The sequence below is a fragment of the Martes martes genome (assembly GCF_963455335.1).
Source record: "Martes martes genome assembly, chromosome: 3".
In the NCBI taxonomy this organism is placed as follows: domain Eukaryota; kingdom Metazoa; phylum Chordata; class Mammalia; order Carnivora; family Mustelidae; genus Martes; species Martes martes.
Genome location: NC_137890.1, coordinates 31,636,059 through 31,655,075, shown reverse-complemented (window position 1 = coordinate 31,655,075; position 19,017 = coordinate 31,636,059). Strand labels below are relative to the sequence as shown.

At 39.7% G+C, this 19,017-nt stretch overlaps 1 protein-coding gene across 2 annotated transcripts in view; it reads right to left on the bottom strand.

Moving 5' to 3' along the window:
- TBC1D4 (TBC1 domain family member 4) overlaps positions 1-19,017 on the bottom strand; it is a 189,670-nt gene that overhangs the window by 67,609 nt on the left and 103,044 nt on the right. For both annotated transcript variants that reach the window (XM_080798357.1, XM_080798358.1), the window contains exons 2-3: positions 1,621-2,208; positions 99-188 (exon numbers count right to left, since the gene is read on the bottom strand). In XM_080798357.1, coding sequence (XP_080654483.1) covers positions 99-188; positions 1,621-2,208 — 678 coding nt within the window. The remainder of the gene's footprint in view (positions 1-98; positions 189-1,620; positions 2,209-19,017) is intronic.

Below are 19,017 nucleotides of genomic sequence, written 5' to 3'. Positions count from 1 at the left end.
GTAAAATTTGAAGGAGTTTAAGTCTAGTTGTTTTGTGGTTAATTTAAAAACAAGATTAAGTCAGTTTCGTCAAACATATGACGTACTTTAATACGTACCTGAGAACAAGAAGAGATATCTTTAAAATTCTTTTCAAGCACGACTGATTTAGTGTCTGGACTGATAAGGTTAATCTCAAACCGCCCAACCTTAAAATAAAAACATTCCAGTTAATTTCAACTAGCAAGGACCTAAGGTCTTACTTTATATATCCAACTAGTAATATAGATTCAATTGCTATACATATTCTTCAACATCCAATGTGCTTCAACATCCAAACCAACCAGTATTTCAACTCCAACTATCAGCAGCCTCAACACATTTCCTCCTTTTGTCTAAAAATCATGAAAATGAAGTTGATCTTAATTTATAAGATATAAGAAACCATTCTGTTCATTCAACATGATGGTCTTTTTAAAAACATGCTACCTTTCTTCAAGATCTCTAAAAACACCAATTATTTAACCATAACTTATAATCATACTTCCTCCCAAATGGTCAACAAAAACATAATATTTGCAGTTCAGCAGATTAAACTTTTGGAAAATCCACAGCCAGGGAAATTAACATCAATCACCATGGCAAGCTAAGAAAATGAATATATTTGAGAGCCTCAAAAACAGAGGAAGCTCAGTCAGTGAAAAGAAAAGAAAAAAAGAAGAAAAAAAAAAAAGCCTATGGATACTTTCATTACATGCCTAGAGTTATCAAAAGCAAAACAGGACAAAACAAAAGAACCCACTGACTTCTGATAAGCAAGTATTACACACGGGGACTGTTTATCAAGGTACGCTGTGGAATTTCCTATTCAAGGCTCTTTACCACAGGATAAAAGGATGGTCCCTCGTTTTTTGTTTTTTGTTTTTTTTTTTTTTCCCCCAAGAAAACTCAGATCTTACAAGCTGAGGACTTAAAGAAACTCTCCAAGGCTTTGTTTTGACTTAAGTTCTTTAAGGTGGAACCTGACATTTTCTGTATCTTGTACAAACTCAAAAAAGATGCCTCTTTTAAACCTACAATACAGCTTGTACGCCATTATTTTAGCAACGGATCCTGTAAGTTGTCAAGCTCAGGGTGTTTCTTTAACTTTCTTCTTTGTGTGGAACAGCATCTGAAAATACACCTAGGAGTCTCTAGACTTTTCCTTCTCTAAAGAAAACTTTCTCTTTCTCCTCCATGCCTATCACACTTTCCCAGATTATTCACATCTTTAAATCCTCTGCAAGGCACAACATCTATTTAGACATCTAGACACAACACACATCTATTTAAGAATCAACCTAAGGCGAATGCTGGTGATAGGGTAATCTATTTAATCGCTTCTTTCTCCATCTCTCCGTGCCCTGTTCCCCCACTTGCTAAAAATCCACATTCTGTGTCTGCCTCTGGGCCCTTCCCTACTTTCCTTTGCTCTTCTCTCCATCTGCCTTCCCTGCTCGCCTTGGCCGGGGTTGGGGGGTGGGGGGGCTAGACCCGTGCAGAGCGCAGGATGGGATGGGGAGGGGCCGGCGCCAGCTGCATCTAACTAGCAAACCCTGAGCGCGCGGAAACCAGCCCCGCCAGCGCCCCGCCTGGCAGCACCTGGAACAGCATCGTCCTGTTCTTCTCCGAATCCGAGGGCTGTACGTGACTCGGCGCGCTGGCATGTCTCCTTCGCGGCAGTGGTTTTTGGCTGTTCTCGTGAACTTTCCTTTGCAAGACTCCGGTGACGCTGCTGCACCGAGACCGGAACTCCTGCTGTTCATCAAAGCCAGAATCTTCCAAAATCCGCTCTGGGAAGCCAGCTCGAGAGCTGGGCAGCCCCGGCTGGCTGGCTGTGGCCGGTAAGGTTGGCAGGATGTCAGGGACGCCATCCCCTTCCTCGGACAGGATGTCAGCGGCTGGGCCGGGGGCCGTGGCCTCGAAGACCCCCGGGTCATCACCCGCGTCCACACCGCGCTGCTCGCCCTGGATCTTCAGGCGCTGCTGCTCGTGCAGGCTGAACTTCTCGATGCAGTCGTCGATGAGGCTCGAAGGGGCCTTCTTGTGGGTCACCGTCACCTTCCCGCAGTACAGGACTTCGAACTTCTGAGAGTTGTAAAAGGCATCCTCGTTGTCTTTGCTGGCTTTGGCGTCCTCTTTCATGGCAGCTTTCGATAACTGCCTTATGCTGCTGATCACATCGGGAACCTGGAAAAGAATTGAAATTCCGCATTTTAGTTGAATATTTATAGAGATAATTTAGAGATAAATATTTAGAGATAATTTAGAGATAAACTTGCTGCTATCACACAGAATGCATTCTCGTCCTAAATGATAACATACAGAAAGTAAGAGTCAACCCCGTATAGGATAAAGCATAAACTTAAGTTACACTGTCAGACATAAATGACTTAAAGGTAAGATAGAAATTTAATATAAGTATTATACTTCCCCATTTTAAATGCATTGGTTTCCTGAAAACAAAACTGTGAGGCTAAATAGGCCACTGCCAACCTTTAATAAATCATGATACATCCTTTCAGTACTTTGAAGAGTTGTTATAAGGGGTCAGAGGTCTTTAAAAAAATTAAGATTAAAAAAAGTATACACTAAAACATATCAACCAGGACTGAAAAAAATAAATAAATGCGAAAAATAAACAAAAGTTATGATAAGTGTCAACTGAAAGGAACCAAAGTTTCAACAACAAGGATAAAATAAACTCTCTGGCTAAAGAGAATAAGATCCAGACACTCCTCATCTGTATTAGCCTTCAGAAAAAATGCAAATGAAAACCACAGTAAGATACCATTATACACCTATTAGAATGGCTAACATCAAGAAGACAAAGGCCTGCTGGGATATGGAGCAACTGGAACTTTCCTACATGGTATATGCAGAAATATGAAATGGCAAAACCACTTTAGAAAATCTTTTGGGAGTTTCTCAGGAGGTGAGCATAGACCTATCTCATGACCCAGTAATTCCACCCCTAGAGATTTGCTAACAGCCCTGAAAACATATGTCCACACAAAAGCTAGTCCACAGATATTCCCAGAAGCCTGAGTCACAATACTCAAAACAACCAACCCAAATGTTCATCAACACGTGAATACTCACTAACCATCACGGAAATGCAGATCAAAACCACAATGAGATATATCATCTTACCAAATGGTTATCATCAATAAAGACCAGAAGTAAGTACTGGCAGAGATGTGGAGAAAAGGGAATCCCCATGTTGTGTCAGTGGGAACGTAAACTGGTGTACTTAGTATGGGAAACAATATGGCGTTAACTCAAAATATTAAAAATAGAACTATGATATGATCCGGCAATTCCACTTCTGGGTACATATCCTAAGGAAACAAAATTACTATCTCAAAAAAGGTATCTGCTCCCTCCTATTCAATGCAATATTGTTAACAATAGCCAAGACATGGAAACAACCTCAGTGTCCCTCCACAATGAACAGATAAAAAGTATACAGATATACATAAGTGTACAATGCAATATTATTTAGTCATAAAAAAGGGAACCTGCTTTTTGCAACAACATGAATAGACCTCAAGAGCATCATGCTAATTGAAATATGTCAGAATAAGGCCAATACTGCATGACCTCAATTATATGTGGAATTTTTAAAAACTGAACTCATAGATCAAGAAAACAGATCGGTGGTTGCCAGGGGCAAAGGAGGTGAGGGGAGTTCTGGGAATGGTCAAAAGTTACAAACTTCTAGTTACAAGTTAAGTTCTGGGGACGTCATATATAGCATGGTGGCTATAATTAATAATACTACACTATTATTAGTTGCTAAGCAAGTAGGACTGAATTAATTGAAAGTTGCTAAACAAGTAGATCTTAAAAGCTCTCATCACAAGAAAAAAAACCTGTAACTATGTGAGGTGAGTAATGTTAAACTGATTTTGTCAATCATTTCCCAATATGTACATGTATCAAATCATTATATTGTACACCTTGATCTAATACAACCTTGAATGTCAATTCTATCTCAATAAAACTGAAGGAAAAAGCAGTCAGAGAAAATGTGGTACATTCATACAATAGAATACAAATAATCATTCCTCACTTGGTTTGCTACATGAACCTTTTACCTGGTGTCCCTTGCCTCCTTCAATCTACTCTCAAAAGCCAGAAGGAGCCTTTTTAAACTGAAGTAGAGTCCTTCTTAAATGTCATGTTACTTACCTGTAAATCCTGCCCATTTCATTAAGAATAAAAGATCCTTACAATATCCTAAGGAACCATGCCATCTGCATTTGACATGTGCCTATTAAATAAGCACCACGGCCCCATGTCCTCTATACGACCTCTAGTCAACCTCGATTTTTATCTTGTCATCCTAACTCCACTTCCTACGACTCTACTCCTAAACTCCCTCTCACTCTGTTGCAGCCACACTGGCCTCCTAGTTATTCCCGGAACATGCCCCCACTCTCCTCCCTCAAGGGCTCTGAGCTCCACACTCCTCTCCCAGTTCACTGCATGGCTCACTCCCTCATCTCATTCAATCCATGTTCTAAGGCCACCTTGTAAGGCAGCAAGCACTCCCCACCCCAAAACACACACATAGCCAACATGCCCTGGGTTTTTTCCCTACTTCATAACTCTCTACCAGCACTTACCTCTTTTAATATCTTGTATAACTTATTTGCCAGAAAGTAGGCTCTAGGAGGGCAGGGATTTCTGTCTTTTGTGTTTTGTTTTGTTTTGATTTTTCCTTGTATCCCAGAACCTAGAATGATCCCTGGTACAAAGTACATGCTTACGTTGGCCAAAGGGGGAAAAAAAATTGGGGTGGGGGGGGAATTCTTATCTTTGGAAAAAAGATTATATTCAGGGTTGTTTTACATTTAGGCATATATGGTATATCTTCAAATCTTCTAGCATCAATTCTGAAGTGGGAACTCCTTTTTCTCATAATTATTTGAGATATACTGCTGGAACACTCACAGTTCAAAATCATAAGAATTTCAGCTTGCTGGTCAAGTACTTCGTATGAAAGAATAAAGTCCAAATGCTGTAGTTTCAGTGACTACCCTGAACACGTGACCTGTCTCGGGAAAAAAGTCAGATGTTTTTACTAACCCATGACCAGCAACCTTAGCCCTCTGTCACTTATTTATTTATTTAGCCTTACTATCTGACAAGGGCCAAAGCTAAGGAGGGTGAGCTACATATTCAACCCTGCAAAAAGCAAAATGATTCTGGGGCTCTTGGATGGCTCATCTGGTTAAGTGTCTGCCTTCAGCTCTGGTTCTGATCCCAGGTTCCTGAGATCAAGCCCTATGTCTGGCTCTCTGCTCAGCAGGGAGTCCACGTCTCAGACTTCCTCTGCCTGCTGCAGAGTTCTTCTCTTGTTCTTCTCTCTCTCTCTGTGTGTCAAATAAATAAATAAAATCTTAAAAAAAAAAAAAAAGGCAAATGATTCTAGTGGCTGTTAGGCAAAACCCTAAGATAGCTGGATACCTTCCCCTCACTAACCGTATTTCATGAAATACTTTTCCATCTAATTTTGCAACCCAAATGTTCCTAAATTTCCAAAGTGTCCCTGTAGACTGAAGAAGCATTAGCTGTAGGATTTTTTTGAACCTGCAGAATTTTGCTCTTGTTACAAATATGCAAACTATTATTAGAGTTATATTCTATCATCAAGACTACAAAGTTAATTCAACCTTCGTGTGTCAGTTCCTCTGTATTCCACATTTGTATGCCTACCATTAGATTTTCCTACCATTAGATTGAGAGCTCTCCTACATGAGGAACTGATTAGGCGTCGAATTTCTAGAGTCTTACTGACACCTCCCGTGACCACAGGCAAAGGCTTAGTACCTCAGTGTAATTCAGTTAATGACCCAGTTTACATAAGCAAAGCTTATCATCTTGCCTCAGATGGGTTGGTCATTTCATCTTCCAGTAATCTGAGTTGTTAATTGCACCATGACACCTTCCCTCAGGTCATGACGGTCAACAGCTTTCAGCGACCCGCGATGCGGAGCGGTTCCACCTGCAGAACCGCCACCTCCAGCTCTGTTTCAGAGTCTCATTACGGGGAAAGCACACATAAACCATTATACAGCCCCTACCCCCACACCCAGAGCCCACACCAGGAGAGATACTGATAAAGGAAGGTCAGTAAAATATCCAGAGTGTGGAAGTGAGTTATTAGAGAAACATAAGAACCTATGAGGCATTTCATTTGAGGGGCCAATCAGAAGCAGCACAAGAAAAACAAAACTCAGTCCAGTACTTGCACATACACGTGGTATTTTGGGAAAATGGCACTGTCCCCTAGGACAGTGTTAACTGACGCATTTATATATACATTTCTACGTTTTTGAATGAATTTGAGTCTTTATATGTATTGCATCTTTCAACATCTCTTTTCTCCCCCTCTACTATTAGACAGTAAACTCTTTAAAAAAAAAAAGATTTTATCTATTTATTTATTTGACAGAGAAAAAAAGAGAGAGAGAACATGAGAGAGCAAGCGGGGGGAGCAACAGGCAGAGGGAGAGGCAGATGCTCTGCTGTGAGCAAGGAGACTGATGAGACGCAGGGCTTGATCCCAGGAACCCTGGAATCTTGACGTGAGCCAAAGGCATATGTTTACCGGACTGAGCCCCCCCAGGCGCCCCCATACCACGAACTCTTAAGTGGAGGACTGAGTGTTGGTGATTTTGTCCTTACTAGAGCTCTTCCATGTGACCACTGGGAAAGTATTCTGTTCTCAGAAGAAACTGAGTGACTATTGTCAGGAAACAGAAGTATAAATGGCAGGTTCGAAACAGGTTTAGAAAATTCCTGTTACTAACTTGAGATCTGGCATCCCCCAAAGACGGAAAGCCATAAATTTTCACTCTGCTCAGTGCTCACCCAGCCAGGAAGTGAGTGTTCGTGTCAGGAATGTCTCTCCAGATACCATGGAGCACCTCAAACTACACCCTCTAGGTGCAGAATCTAGTTATTCATACTCTAGCTAGGGATAATGCCATGGCTCAGAATCTGATTATGTCGCATCGTAATGCCAACTAAAGGCAAAGTTTTTGTTGTTGTTTTTAACGATTTTATTTATTTACTTACTTACTTATCAGGGAGAGAGAGAGCACAAGCAGGGGGAGCAGCAGGCAGAGGAAGAGGGAGAAGCTGACTCCCTGCTGAGCAGAGAGCCCGATGTGGGACTCCATCCCAGGGTACTGGGATCATGACCTGAGCCGGAGGCAGACGCCTAAGCCGCTGAGCCACCCAGGCGTCCTAAGGGCAAGGTTTTTATTCTGTAGCAGCACATAATTTCGAACACAAAACAACAATGATGAAAAAGACTCCACCAAATAGAAACTGAGAGGTTTGTATTCCGTCCCCAGCTCTGCCGGGAATTTGTGCTATTCTGCATCCTAGAGCTTCCTCACCAGTCGAAGGGGGGAAGGGGGTGAGGGAGATGGTCAATAAGACCTCATCTAGACCCAAATTTCTGTGAGTTTATTTTTGCACCAACGTCAATACAGGAGCAAGGAGATGGAAAACTCATGCTACTATTAAACCAGAAATAGTGTAAGTCATTGAAATGATCTATTTTCATTAAGGCACAAGTCAATTCAACAAACAAGAAATGAAAGGGCTTTTTTCAAATGTCTCATGATATTAAGAGAAAGCACAGTGCCACCTTAAGCCAGTATGCTGTTGTTACACCTTCAGTGACCTCACTAAAGAATTCAAACTCAAATATCAAAAAGCAGACAACAACAATTCCTCATTCTAGAGGAGGAAAAAAAATTGCCCCTAGATCCCTGGATGTCATGCTGTGGTCTCTCATTAATTATCATAACTAGTCATAATTAATCACAATTATCAAATATCATAATTCAAGAAATCCAAGTGCAGTATAAAAATTACACTCCACCTGACTTCAAAGGTAAACAAATTCTACAAGGACCACAAGTGATGTTTAAAGGTCTAAGTAAATTCCGAAGAAAAATCTGGATAGTAAAAAAGCACTAGGGAAAGATACCTTTGGTCAGGAAGCCAGCTGAACGACGGTCTCCAAGAGCAGGGAGTATGCCAAAGTGATGAAGTCCTGAGTAATTAGCTTTTTATCACACTTAAGAGGTTCTCTCTCTTTTTAAATAAGCCAGCAGTAATTCTGTTGTATTTGTTAAAGTCCGCACTATCTCTAAGCAGCCAATTATGAAAGTTTCCAGGAATAACCGTTATTGCTTCAAAAGTAAAGTATTTCCTGCCTCTGCAATCAGGAAACACACTGATTGTTCAGGACTAAAGAGCAGAAGGTTTAGCTTTCTTTAAAAAGAAACATTTCAAGTTTGATAACCACTGTCTTTCTTATGCTGCTTAACTAATCACAGGGGTCTCAGGCTTGTTAATGATGAAGACAAGAAAAGATTACAGTATGATATCCTTTTTCCACAAAACATTGGTGAACCTCAGCAAACATTTAAAAATGGATAAAAATATGAATATGAAAATGAGCTTAAGAAATAAAGCAAAAAAAAAAAACTGGGTAAATTCTTTTACAATTGACAGGAGCTTAACTCCTTGACTCATTATTATTTTATAATAGTTATAGTAGGCACAGAAGAATTTAGATAAGTACGAAAAGGAGGGGGAAAGAATTTTTTAAAGTCGAGAAAAAAACACTAGCAAACATTTGAAGTAAACCAAAAAGGCTGCCTAATGAAAAGTACTAACGATTTAAACTAGTCTCAATCCAAGAGAGACGGTATAGAAAAGAAACACATTTGCTTTGAAAGACGTGCCTTTAGGAAAAGAGCAGATTTCCCTTCTAAGTATGTTATATTTACAGTATTTAGGGGCACCCGGCCGGCTCAGTGGGAAGAACATGCAACACTTGATCTCAGGATTGTGAGTTCAAGTCCCACGCTGGATATAGATGTTACTTAAATAAATAAAACTAAAAATAAAAGAAGATCAGCTCGGGGTGCCTGGGTGGCTCAGTGGGTTAAAGCCTCTGCCTTCGGCTCAGGTCATGATCTCAGGGTCCTGGGATCGAGCCCCACATCAGGCTCTCTGCTCAGCGGGGAGCCTGCTTCCTCCTCGCTCCCTGCCTGCCTCTCTGACTACTTGTAATCTCTGTCTATCAAATAAATAAATAAAATCTTTAAAAAAAAAAAAAAAGAAGAAGAAGATCAGCTCTGCATTTTGAGAAAAAAACTAATTTGGTCATTTAATGTTATAATTTCCATTTGGCTTTCAAAATCTCCTCTTCAAACAATGGAAAGTGATCAGAAGGTAAGTCCATGCCATGAAATCACTTATGTTAAAGAAACACTCCCCACTACCTGAGGGCACAGGAGGTTTTTCCAGGACCTGTTACTTTCGAAGCATGGTCTGTGTTGTCACTTCTTTAAGGTGAGATTGTCTGACAATCTCAATAAGAAATAAAACTGATTTTGAAAAACCATCTTAATTTTATCTGAAAGTGCTTCAGCAATTCTTTGTATTTGGTTAAAAATATTAATTATTATTATTTTTTAAAGATTTTATTTATTTATTTATATGACAGAGATCACAAGCAGGCAGAGAGAGAGGAGGCGAAGCAGGCTCCCTGCTGAGCAGAGAGCCCGATGTGGGGCTTGATCCCAGGACCCTGGGATCATGACCTGACCTGAAGGCAGAGGCTTTAACCCAGTAAGCCACCCAGGCACCCCTAAACTATTATTTTAAGGGAAATTTTGCACAGTAAAAAGAGGTCTGATTATCACTAGGTCTAGATTCAAAATCACTAGAGTAATGTAGGATTTTAAAATCACATAATTTTAAAACTAAAGGTGCCCTAACAGAATCACTGATCCCCACTATCTTGTTTTATAGATGTGGAAGCAAACTACTTACAACAAAAGTCACACCAATAAAGAACAACAGGATGAGATTACAGAATAGAGACTATTTAAAGCCAAAGAAAGCAGAATATCTCTGTGACTTAACACAACAGTCATCCAAGTTGTTTGGTTTTTGAGCCACATGGGCTCGAGTCAAGAGAGTTTCTTCTCAGACCAGACTTTACTTCTTAGATATTCTTAGCCACTTTGCTCCAAACTCCTTTCTGGCTCAGCTTTTCTCTAAGTGCAATTTCTTGGTGGTCTCTAAGTTAGCTCAAGCATCAAAGAGGGAAATTCTTAAAACCCTTCTGCTAAACTCTCCCCTCCCCTTCTGTCTCCCTGCTGCCGTTACTGAACACTGTTGCTGGAAGACAGGGCTTGTGCTTTTAGGACTGCTCCAAATTTACCAATGGCCTCAATAGCAGCTGCGTTTGTGCTGGAGGGAAACAGCATGACCAGACAGAAGATGGGGTAGGGGGTAAGAATTGAGATGGTAGAAGATTGGCAAGGGCAGTCCTTTTCAAATTCCCTTTCAAAAAGTTAAATCATGGGACGTGTGGGTGGCTCAGTGGGTTGACCATCTGCCTTCTGCCCAGGTCATGATCCCAGAGTCCTGGGACTGAGTCCCACATTGGTCTCCTTGCTCAGCAGGGAGCCTGCTTCTCACTCTGCCTGCTGTTGCCCCTGCTTGTGCTCTTTCTCTCTGGCAAATAAATACATAAAATTAAAAAAAAAAAAGTTAAGTCATTACTGAAATGTGGATTTGTCCCTAGTGTGGTATATTAGAAAGTACATAACATGAAGTTAGAGGCCTTGAGTTTAAAGCCCCATTCCAGTATCTATTATTATCTGTAGTAAAGACACTATACATCTTTTTCAGCCTTTGGTTTTCCACTCATCTGTAAAATAGGAATCGCAAGGTTGATTTCAGAGATGAAGTGGGAAAATTCAATGTGTAAATGTGCCTGACCCAGCCCTTGGACAATGAAAGCATTCTATAATGTTTAATTAAATCTACAATGCAAGCAGGATTTATACTGTAAAGAGACGGAAGAAGTGGGGAGCTGCTGATAAATTTTACACACACACACACACACACACATACACATTGCCTTCACGAAATTTAAATTACAGTGGAGAGATAAAATAAATAAGTAAAATACAAAGGTTTCTAGATAGTGAAAATGGCCAAGGAGAAAAACAGTGCAGGGAAAGGGGACAAAAAAACTTGGAGGGGGAGGCAGAATAGTTGTAATTTCAGAGAAAGGACTCTCTATATAATATTTGAGTAAAAACCTGAAGTCAGCAAGGAGGTGAGCCATACCGATATCTAGGGGAGGAACATTCCAGGCAGACAGAACACCAAGTACAAAGGCCCTGAAGGAGAAATGTGCCTGGCGTGTTCAGGGAACGGAGAGGAGCCAGTGTGGCTGGATGGGAGGGAGATTATCAAAGAGGCCACTGTGGGGAACAGGAGGCATGTCAATCATGCAGGGCCCTGAAAGGACTTTGGCTTCCACACTTGGTGAGACAGAAAGCCACTGTGGGGTGCTGAGTTAGAGGTTTAAAGGCTCCCATTGCTCTTGTATGGAGAAGAGATGGCCAGGGTGGTGAGCAGGAGCCACTGTCTCCATCCAGGCTGAGCTAACAGTGGTTCACAGTGGAGGGACAGCAAGGAAAGTGGTGAGAAAATGGAAGTTTCTGGATATAATTTAAAAGGCACAGTCAAGATGATTTGTTGATGGATCTAATGTGGCATGTAAGAGAAGGAAAGGAGGCACGAATGAATTTTATGGGTTTTGGCACAGGAACCAGAAAAAGAGAGCTGCAGTGAAACAGGCTGTGGGTGGGGGATGCTTCGGAGAGCAGGAGCTTAGTTTTAGACATGTGAATTTTGAGCAGCTTATAGGCATCTAAGGGGAGATATATACATGAATGTACATGTCCAAAGCTCAGGGAAGAGGGCAAAGCAGATAAAGAAAAATTGGAAGACAGTGAGTCTAGACATCAGAGCGAGGCATAGAGAGCTAGGCAAAGAGTACCTCTAGGGACCAAGCCCAGAGGCACACAATGTTTACAGTCTGGGAAATGCAAAGATGTGAGCAAAGGAAAATACAAGACCCAGGGTCAAAACCAGGTGAGGGGGCACCTGGGTGGCTCAGTGGATTAAGCCTCTGCCTTCGGCTCAGGTCATGATCTCAGGGTCCTGGGATCGAGCCCCACATCGGGCTCTCTGCTCGGCAGGGAGCCTGCTTCCCTCTCTCTCTCTGCCTGCCTCTCTGCCTGCTTGTGATCTCTCTCTGTCAAATAAATAAGTAAATTTAAAAAAAAAAAAAAAAGAAAACCAGGTGAGAATGATATCCTGAACCAAGTCAGAAAAGTTTCCAAGAAGAAGGGAGTAAGCAACATTAAGAGGATAGGTGACTTTGACGATAAGTTTCTGGGAAGGACTTAGGGCGAAGTTCTTATGGGATTAGGTTCCAAAGAAAACTCCAGGAACAGAATTCAAAACACTAGGTGCAGGAAGCCCGTCAGGGCAGCAGCTGGAGGTACAAAAAGGGAGTCAAAAGAGGGTTTCTCATAGAGGTAAGAAATGACAGCTCCAAGAGAGAACATCCTATAGTGAAAGGGAAACAGATGATCTGGAGGAACAAGACAGAACTGCTGGCCATGTCCCTGAGTAGGCAAGAGGAGGCAGCATCTAGGGCACAATGGAAGAGTCTGAACTGACCCAGGGTCATGGACAGTCCATCTCAAAGGGAAAGGCAAACTGTAAAGGCACAGGTGCAGGAAGATGGGGTGGGGGGGAGCATGGAGAATTTCTCCTCGGACTGCCGTTAAGTTCCTAAGTAAAATAGAAGGAATGACCATCGACTGAAGCCACGATGGGGAGGAAGACCAGCCGTGTACGGAACCACGATGCAACTGGAGGATGACTATAGGCAAAACTGTGAAGTGAAATTATCTTCAGACCTCTCAGGCCACCCTTTCTATGCTCTGAGGATGCTGCGTGTGACCCCTACAACCCCTTCGTGGGAAAAACGTGCCTTTTAATCTAAGATTGAACTTGAGAACTCACGTATCAGGTGAAATTCAGGAATGAGCCAGCAACTAGAAGAGAGTTTGTACCCTGAAGTGAAACCATGTAGGTAAACTGCTTTTTCTGCCGAGGATAAGATTGGAAGCTATCCTATAGAAGTAATATTTACATAAAGAATATATTTTGGGAGAAGTTTGCATATAATTAGTTAAAAATATATATATATATAATTATGTACCTTACCAAATAAGAGTAACAGAGATTAAAAAGTATTTGTATCACTTGTAAAATAAGTCCATATTTCTCTTAGTGCATATGGATATTTATATGAAGATGACCAAAAAGGGAAAATAAGCAAAGTCATTAACACAAGAAAGTCAAACTTCTTATACATATTTAATCTAGAAAGTTAATCTTCTGGTTATTTTTTTAAACTGTAATAACCTAGAATAGGGGCATCTAAGAAGCAGAAGAAAGGTTTGTTTTTTTTAAGCTCGCACGACACCCACAATTTCAAACACAACATAGCCCTTTACCCAGTCACAGATCACTTTCAATGTGAGATAAACTTATTACCTGCTTATTCAACTGGATGCTTTCTAGTAATCAGATTAGTCCTATTATTTGCTTCATGCTCACATATTTAAAAGTATATAGTTCAAAACTGATAACCCTCTAGCCAGCCTAAGAAAAAGAGAGGATACAAATTACTATCAGAAATAAAAGAAGGGGTATTGCTACAGATCTAATGGAAATTAAAAGGATAATAAAAGAATACTATGAATCACATAAATTTGATATCTTAAATGTAGTAGTCCTTGAATAACAAAACTCATATAAGAAATAGGTGATCTAGGGAGCCTGGGTGGCTCAGTGGGTTAAAGCCTCTGCTTTCAGCTCAGGTCATGACTCCAGGGTCCTGGGATCGAGTCCCGCATCGGGCTTTCTGCTCAGCAGGGAGCCTGCTTCCTCCTCTCTCTGTGCCTGCCTCTCTGCCTACTTGTGATCTCTGTCTGTCAAATAAATAAATAAAATATTAAAAAAAAAGAAATAGGTGATCTAAATAGGTCTATGTCTATTAAAGAAAGTGTATCAATGATTAATAATTTTCCAAACAAAGAGAACATCAAGCCCAGATAGGTTCACTGGTGAATTCTATAAAACATTTAAGAAAGAAATTATACCAATTCTCTATACTCTCTTTCAGAGGAAAGAAACAGATAAAATTCTTCCTAAGTCATTCTATGAGGCCAGCATTAACCTAAAACCAAAACTAGACAAAGATGTTACAAGAAAACCACAAACCAGTGTCTCTCATGAACATAGATATAAACATTCTTAATAAAATATTAGCAAATCAAATCCAACAAAGTACAAAAAGAATTATACACTAAGACCACATGGGATTTATCTAAAGTATGTAGACTAATTCAGCATTTGAAAATCAATTAATGTAATCTATCATATCAACAGACTAAAAAAGGAAAATCATACAATCGTTCAATAGAAGCAGAAAAAGCATTTGACCAAATCCAACACCTATTCTTTACAAAAACTCTGAGCAAACTAGTAACAGCGGGGAACTTTCTCAACCTAATAAAGGATTTCTACAAAAAAACTAAACTTAACATCATAGCTACTGGAAAGTAACTCAAAACATTCCCACTAAGATCAAGCACAAGGCAAGGATGTCCCCTCCCACCACTCCTCTTTTTAATATCAGTCCTTGCTAATACAATAGGGAAGAAAAGGAAACAAAAGGTATAAATTTTGGGTAGGAAGAAATAAGACTGTCTTTGTCCTTAGATGACATAATTGTCAATGTAGAAAATCTGAAAGAATAAAAAAAAAAAAGAAAGAAAAAAGAAAACCTCACTCTCCCAGAATAAGTGATTATATCAAGGTTGTAGCATATAAGGTTCATATACACAAGTCATTTGCTTTCCTATATGCCAGCAATGAACAAGGGAAATTTGAAGTTAAAAGAAAATACTATCTACATTAGCAGCCCCCAAAATTAAACACTTAGGAATAAATCTAACAAGATATGTGCAAAGTTTGTATGGGAAAAACTACGAAACTCTGATGAATCTAATGAAAGAAAAACTAGAAAAATGGAGAGATCATCCATATTTAAGATTAGAAAGACTCGGTATTGTCCAGAGGTCAATTCTTCCCAACTTGATCTATAGATTCTATTCAATCCCAATCAAAATCCCAGAAATTTACTTTATGGACATTGATAAACTGATTCTAAAATTTATATGGAGGGGGCACCGGGGTGGCTCAGTGGGTTAAAGCTTCTGCCTTCGGCTCAGGTCATGATCCCAGAGTCCTGGGATCAAGCCCCACATCGGGCTCTCTGCTCCATGGAGAGCCTGCTTTCTCCTCTCTCTCTGCCTGCCTCTCTGCCTACTTGTAATCTCTGTCTGTCAAATACATAAATAAACTCTAAAAAAAAAAAAATTTATATGGAGAATCAAACAACTCAGAATAGCCAAGACAATACTGAAGAAGAGCAAAATTGGAAGACTGACACTATCCAACTTCAAAACTTACTATATAGCTACTGTAATGAAGACAATGTAGTGTTAGTGAAAGAATAGATGAATAGATCAATGGGATGAAAAGACAGCCTAGAAATAAGCCCACGTGAATATAGTCAGATGATCTCTGACAAAGTAGTAAAGACAACACAATGGAGCAAAGATGGATTCTTTAACATATGGTACTTGGAACTGGACATGCAAAAAAAAAAAAATTCCTCTAGACACAGAATACATCCTTCACAAACTCAATGAACTCAAAATGCATTTTATACCTATAAGCAAAATGCAAACATATAAAACTCCAAAAGGATAGCTTAGGAGATCTAGATGACTTTGGGTATAGTGATACCTTTTTAGATACAACATGAAAGAAATAGATACAACATGAAAGAAGGAAGAAATTAAGTTTAGATACAACCTTTCTAGATACAACATGAAAGAAATAATAAGCTAGACTTCATTAAAATTAAAAACTTCTGTTCTACAAAAGACATTATTAGGAGAGCTACAGAGTGGGAGAAAATATTTGCCAAAGACACTTCTGCTACAGGACTATCATCCAAAATATACAAAGAACTCTTAAAACTTAACTATAAGAAACAAACAATTTGATTTAAAAATTGGCCAGAGATATCTCTCTCTCTCTCTCTCTCTCTGTCAAATAAATAAATAAAAATTGGCCAAAGACCTTAATAGACACCTCACTAAAAAAAGATAAATAGATGGCTAATATGCATACAGAAAGATTTTCCATACAGAAAGATTTCACTAGGGAAATGCAAATTACAACAACAGTGAGCTACCACTACCTAGCTATTAGAATGGCCAAAATCTGGAACACTACCAACACCAAATGCTGGTCAGGATGTGGAGAAAAAGAAATGCTTGTATACTGATGGTAAGAATGCAAAATGGTACAGCGGCTTTGGAAGAGTTTGGTGATTTTTTTACAAGACAAAAATGCTAGTTTTTAACAAAACTAAACATACTCTTAACCTACTATAGAGCAATCAATCACTCTCCTTAGCATTTACTCAAAGGAATTGAAAACATCTATGCACACAAAAACCTGTGCACAGATATTTATAGAAGCTTGATTCATTATTGAACTTGGAAACAACCAAGATGTCCTTCAGTACATGAAAGGATAAATTGTGGCACATCCAGACAATGGAACATTATTCACTGCCAAAAAGAAATGAGCTATTAAGCCATGAAAAGACATGGAGATTACGCTAAAAAGAAATAAATAATAAAAAATTAAAAAAAAAAGACATGGAGAAACCTTAAAGGCATATTAATAAGTGAAAGAAACCAATCTGAAAAGGCTACATGCTGTATGATTCCAACTCTATGACATCCTGGAAAAGGCAAAACTATGGAGACAATAAAAAAGGGTGGGAGGGGCCAAGGACGGTAACTGGGCAGAGTACAGAGAATTTTAGGGCAGTGAAAATACTCTGTATGGTATTATAATGATGGATATACGTCAATATACACTTGTTCGAACCCAAAGAATGTACCACACCAAGAATGAACCCTAAAGCAAACTATTTACTTTGAGTCATCACGATGTGTCAATGCAGGTTCATCCTACAGGTAACAAACACACAATTCTTACAAGTCACGCTGACAATGAGGGTAGTTGTATACATGAGGAGCAAAGGTGTGGGGAATCTCTGTACCTTCCTCTCAATTTTACTCTGATCCCCAAATTAAAAAATTAAGTCTTCTGAAAAAAAAAGTCCAATGGCATTTGTATTTGCTCTGGGAAACACTAGAGGGAGCTTTCCTACATAAACTAGTTTACCTAAGGTGGGGGATGAAAGGGAAAAAAAATATTAAGTCTTTTTTAGTACTGAAAAAAAAATGCCACTGATTGTAAGACTACTGCTCCCATTCTGACTTACAAAATTAAACACTGGAAAATAAATTAACGGACACTTTGACTGACTGGAAAGTTTGGCAATAAAATTAGTAAGTCTTCAAATAAAAGAATGAAAAAAGGAGAGTATATCAAAATCAGCACTTGATAATCTTGACTCTGTTAGATATTTTCAAACAGGACACCATAAGCATAGGAAGAAAGATAGGTCTCGGTCCATTATCATGATACATGAAAGTACAAAGCCATCTAAACAAAATGCTAAGGCTGGACACTTAGTAAGTGATCTTAACTTATGAAACGCCCAAACTAATGAAGAGAGGACTTTTTGAGCAAGGCTTAGTTGAGACATGGAAAGGGCCTGGGGGAAAGAGGGAAAGGAGCAAAGGCTAAACCCAGAGGGACCCGGACATGACAAGCCCTGGCTGAGATCGGTAGATAAAGCTGTAATATTATCAGGAAGAAGAAGAAGAAAAAAAAAAAAAAAAAAAAACAGCATGCCTTTCTCAGAAACCTATTTTTGTCCTGGCCTTCTGTATGACTTCAGATATTTATACCACCGCATCAGAATTTTTTGCCTTGCAAATGAAAATATTATATCCTTGAACATTTTTTCAGAGTCATCAGTTATCTGTACTAAATGTGCCCAGGTCTCCCTTCTTCAAAGAACAAAAGTCCTAATTGCTGGCTAGTCTAGGATAAAAAGGAAAACATGCATTCACTTCTTTCCGATATTAGGCTGGAAAGAAAGGCAATAGGAAGCAACCAGAAGCCTAAGCCCTGACCTCAAGCAGCATTTCGGAGGGTGAGAGAAAGGAACTTGCATACAGTGACTATTCACGCTGGAGTTCCAGATGGCACTACCCCAACCCCGGAGTAGAATTCAACTCCTGCGAACGACGTAAGTGTAATGGAGGGGCCCGATACAGTTGCTCCTGGTACCATGAAAAATCAGTACGTACAATAAAACCTTACAGCAACACTTGCATTTCTGGCCCGCATTCTCCCTTCTTATTTGTGACTATGGCGAACATCACGTCGAAACGTTTCTGATCAGAGAATACTTTTTTCCAGAGCTGATACTAGCTTTTTAAAGATATTCTTCTTTGTTCATTAAATATAAAAGACTCCCTTCCCACCCTCACCTCACGTGCCTTGTGTGGACTGGCTAAATGAAACCAGAGGAACAGCAGATAATCATTTGGGTGACTCAAACCCATTTTTGATTGACTGTGGGAAACAACAGGAAGTTTGAGCCTTTGAGAATCTTGAAGAAAATACCCGCTCTGTGCACCTCATGGACATTTGGTTGAAACCAGATTAATACAGTACTTCCAAAGCAATAAACCTCTACCTTTGAAGTCTCCAAAATGTCACCATGTTGCCTAAAAGCCACCTGGAAGAGTGCCCTGTCATAACTAGCCTTTGCCCTAAAATGTGCCCTCTAGACAGAGATCACCTATCCCCTTCAACACAACTCAATCACATGACACCATTACCTTTCAATTAACTGATCTTCCATGATTTTGTTAAGAATTCAACTTTGGGTACTCAATATATCAAAGCTCCCCCACCTCCCACCAAAACAAGTATTTTTACTTATCAAATTTCAGGTATGTTAAACATCTAACTGCCAAATTTTAATTCCTTGAAGAAAACTCTCAC